Source organism: Anneissia japonica, unplaced genomic scaffold, assembly GCF_011630105.1.
Source record: "Anneissia japonica isolate Jap-2015-1 unplaced genomic scaffold, ASM1163010v1 scaffold287875_len126108_cov110, whole genome shotgun sequence".
Lineage (NCBI taxonomy): Eukaryota > Metazoa > Echinodermata > Crinoidea > Comatulida > Comatulidae > Anneissia > Anneissia japonica.
In genome coordinates this window covers 105851-109191 of record NW_022701482.1, presented here as the reverse complement: position 1 = coordinate 109191, position 3341 = coordinate 105851, and the positions used below count along the sequence as shown (strand labels likewise).

Sequence of the window (3341 nt, the reverse complement as noted above, 5' to 3'; positions counted from 1 at the left end):
CATAAGCAGAGCAATATAAAATCAAAACAAAATGACACTTGGTTACAAATTCAACATTTTATTGCACTACAGGCTGTTTCATGAGGTACTTCCTCAATCGTCAGGTGCTAGGCTCTGAATGAGACTGCAGAATAACAATCATGCATGGTGGAACTGTTAATTGCTATATAGATTATATTGTTATATAATTTATTGGTAAACAGGTTAATTAGTATTATTCATAGAGTGATTAGAAGCTGTGTGGGTGTGGGACTGTCGGAGGCAGCATCTTTTTGAGATTGATTAAAAAGAACTGCCAAAGTAAACAAACTCTTTTGTATATGACATAGTAGTAAGTAAAATGCTCCTTTATAATAACTTACCTGTTTCACAATTGATACCAGTATAGCGACCGACACATGCACACACATAGTTTTCACACGAATCCACCTGAAAACACACACCTCCATTTAGACATGGGTCATCTGCACACGTTTCAGCTGAAAAACAATTTTAATAGGAACGAAAACAAGGAATTTATACCATGATTTAGTTTGTTTAGTTAAAACAAAGTTGGCAGCAGTAACGACAGAGATGAAGATGAAAACAAGAATTAATAAGATGAGGAATAAGAAAAGAAAAGTGACAGAACAGCAGGAGGAGACACACCTCATTTTAACTACAATATTTCATAATTATGCGTAGATAAACAAATGGAAATCTTGAAAAAATTAAAGGCCTAGTTCAGACTTGGAGATAGCTTAACTTTGCCGGGCGTTCAGACTAGCGGGGTTAGCCAGGCGAGAATTTGCATAATAATGAACCGTAATGTGTTTCAAAGCATTGCCCACGAAACGTACGCTCGCTCACAGCGTACGTAATTTAATGCTGATTGGTCATTTTGTCACCCGAAGTAAATGCAAGACCCACCGCCCCCTCCCCACAACGATTAAAGCCCGGCTTAGAAAAGTTAAACACGGTGGCGAGCCAGGCCTAGTTACTATAAGAACACAGCCCGGCTTGAGATAAGCCACCTTGTTCAGAATGGCTGGTGGATAAAACCGGTGAGTTGAGCACCAAGTCTGTCTGAACTAGGCCTTAGACAAAGCTAAAATTGTATTAATTTATTTATTAGAAAGACAAATTTGAGATACGTTACTTGCCACAGATCTTCGTACAGGGTGAACTGCAAAACAAAAAGGCATCTAAATATTTCAGAAATAATAGCAAAATCTAAACAACAGTATTAATGTTTACATTAACTGTAATTAAATATTTATAAGCCATCCCATTCAGTCGGCATACTGTCTCCTTTTTCATTACCCAATCTTTATACATTTACCAGATTTTTCACTGTTTAGCTATAGCCTTTTGCAATATTTTGTTTACAGGCTTTAGTTACAGAATTATTCAATTCCGCATTGAGGATCGGATTCAACACTAGCCACTGCGTACAATGGCTCTAATCGGCTCTAGTGGTTAAGACACAACGCTACTTAATTTGAGAACATACTGAGCACACATCAGGTAGAGGAAAACATCATTCCTTTAAAAAAAATCTTACTTTATGGTAAATAACGTTTTCTTTTTAATGATATATTGTGTTAGTGTAATTGCATATATGTATTACTTAATAAAGTTAATATTAATTTAATAACTTTTCAGCAACTAAAATTTAAATGTTCATGGTCCAGAGGCATGTTGGTCAGGAAATAATTGCCCAACTACAGTATGTACTCTACAAACTGGAATAGCTGAAAATACACAAGCTGTTTACCTTCAACATCTCGTCGTCTTCTTCCGGTGGCTGCAAATGAAAAGTGGTACACAAGTAAATGATTATATATTATACTTGATTTGACAGTGTTATAAAAAAATATATTATACTTTGTATCATTAGTGCTGATTTCTGTTAATGAAATACCATGGAAAATAAAACTATTAAATGAATTTACATGTACCTGGTTGACAAATGTACATAGTTGTCGTGAAAAAGCACTCTTGTCCAGCAGGGCAAGGATTGCTGTCACAAGGTACACAAATGGTACACAAGTAAAAAATAATCATGATTTTATATTATACTTGATTTGACAGTGTTATAAAAAAATATATTTACTGTGTATCATTAGTGCTGATTCCTGTTAATGAAATACTTATATGTACCTGTTTGACAAATGTACATAGTTAGCGAGAAAAAGCACTCTTGTCCAGCAGGGCAAGGATTGCTGTCACAAGGAGTTGATGTTGTTCCTAGATAATAGAAAATGATATAAAATATTACAGTGGCTTCCTTACTTTACTACTCAACAATAATTTTTAAAGATGATTAAGTACCTGATCCTCATAGAAGCAAACAGTATTACATTCAAAATCCTCACAAACATTTTATTGCTTTTAGCCTCCGAAGGAAACAAAATATTTTCTTAAATTTTAGGTTTCTATTTGCTACTGTTGTTGTTGTCTTACTTAAAATCCACAAGTTTCAGTTATTTCTTCTTACTTGATGTTTCACAGTTTGTGCCAGAGAAACTTCCAGAGCACATACACATATAAGTTGTAGTAGTAGGTGTGGTGCACATTCCGCCATTTTGACATGGATTTGAATTACACGGACTTGATGCTAAAAAACGAAAAAAATAAAAAATAAATAAAAAAATAACAATGACAGGAGTTAATTACAATGATGGGGAAACCGGATAGACATATGGATGGACAAGTAAATACCAGAATATAAGAGAGAATGAAAGTTTAAGGACTGGAATGCAGTTACGACATGATGACAATCAATCAATCAATCAATGGATTTATAATGATGAATAATGGACGATTGATAGATGATTGATGGATGTTTAATAATGATGGAAGTGGATGATGATGATGATGATGATGTGCACACAAATGGTGTCTGTTCATATGAAATAGACGCATACTGTACGGGGCGCCGTTTGGGACATTTGCTATTTTGTTGGCAAAATACCATTTTGTCTCGACAAAATTTATTTTGTTACCACAAAATTCTATTTTGATGACAAAGTGATACTTTTGTAAGACAGAATTTAATTTGTCACCACAAAATGCTATTTTGTTGACAAAATAACTTTTTCTGAGACAAAATAATTTTGTTGCCACAGAATGCTGTTTTGTCGACAAAAGGACTTGTGTACCAAAGGACACACTACCTGTTCTGTCATACAAAACCAAGTTTGTAAGGGACAAATCATGTTTTGTAATATACGAAAGTAATTCTGTCTTTACAAAACATATTTTTTAAATCGTTGCCCTTGTTACTCTTTTTAAATTTACAATAATAAAACCAACATTAATAAAATAATAATAAACAGGCATAACAAAAAAACTAATGA

General features: G+C 33.9%; 1 protein-coding gene across 1 annotated transcript in view; it reads right to left on the bottom strand.

Annotated features, from left to right (window-relative positions):
• The window catches only part of LOC117103558 (fibropellin-1-like), a gene marked incomplete at its 3' end in the record, with an annotated part of 41694 nt that overhangs the window by 16196 nt on the left and 22157 nt on the right, over positions 1-3341 (bottom strand). The window contains exons 5-9 of the mRNA XM_033244129.1: positions 2480-2599; positions 2143-2229; positions 1757-1786; positions 1139-1165; positions 363-479 (exon numbers count right to left, since the gene is read on the bottom strand). Of these exons, the coding sequence (XP_033100020.1) occupies positions 363-479; positions 1139-1165; positions 1757-1786; positions 2143-2229; positions 2480-2599 (381 nt within the window). The remainder of the gene's footprint in view (positions 1-362; positions 480-1138; positions 1166-1756; positions 1787-2142; positions 2230-2479; positions 2600-3341) is intronic.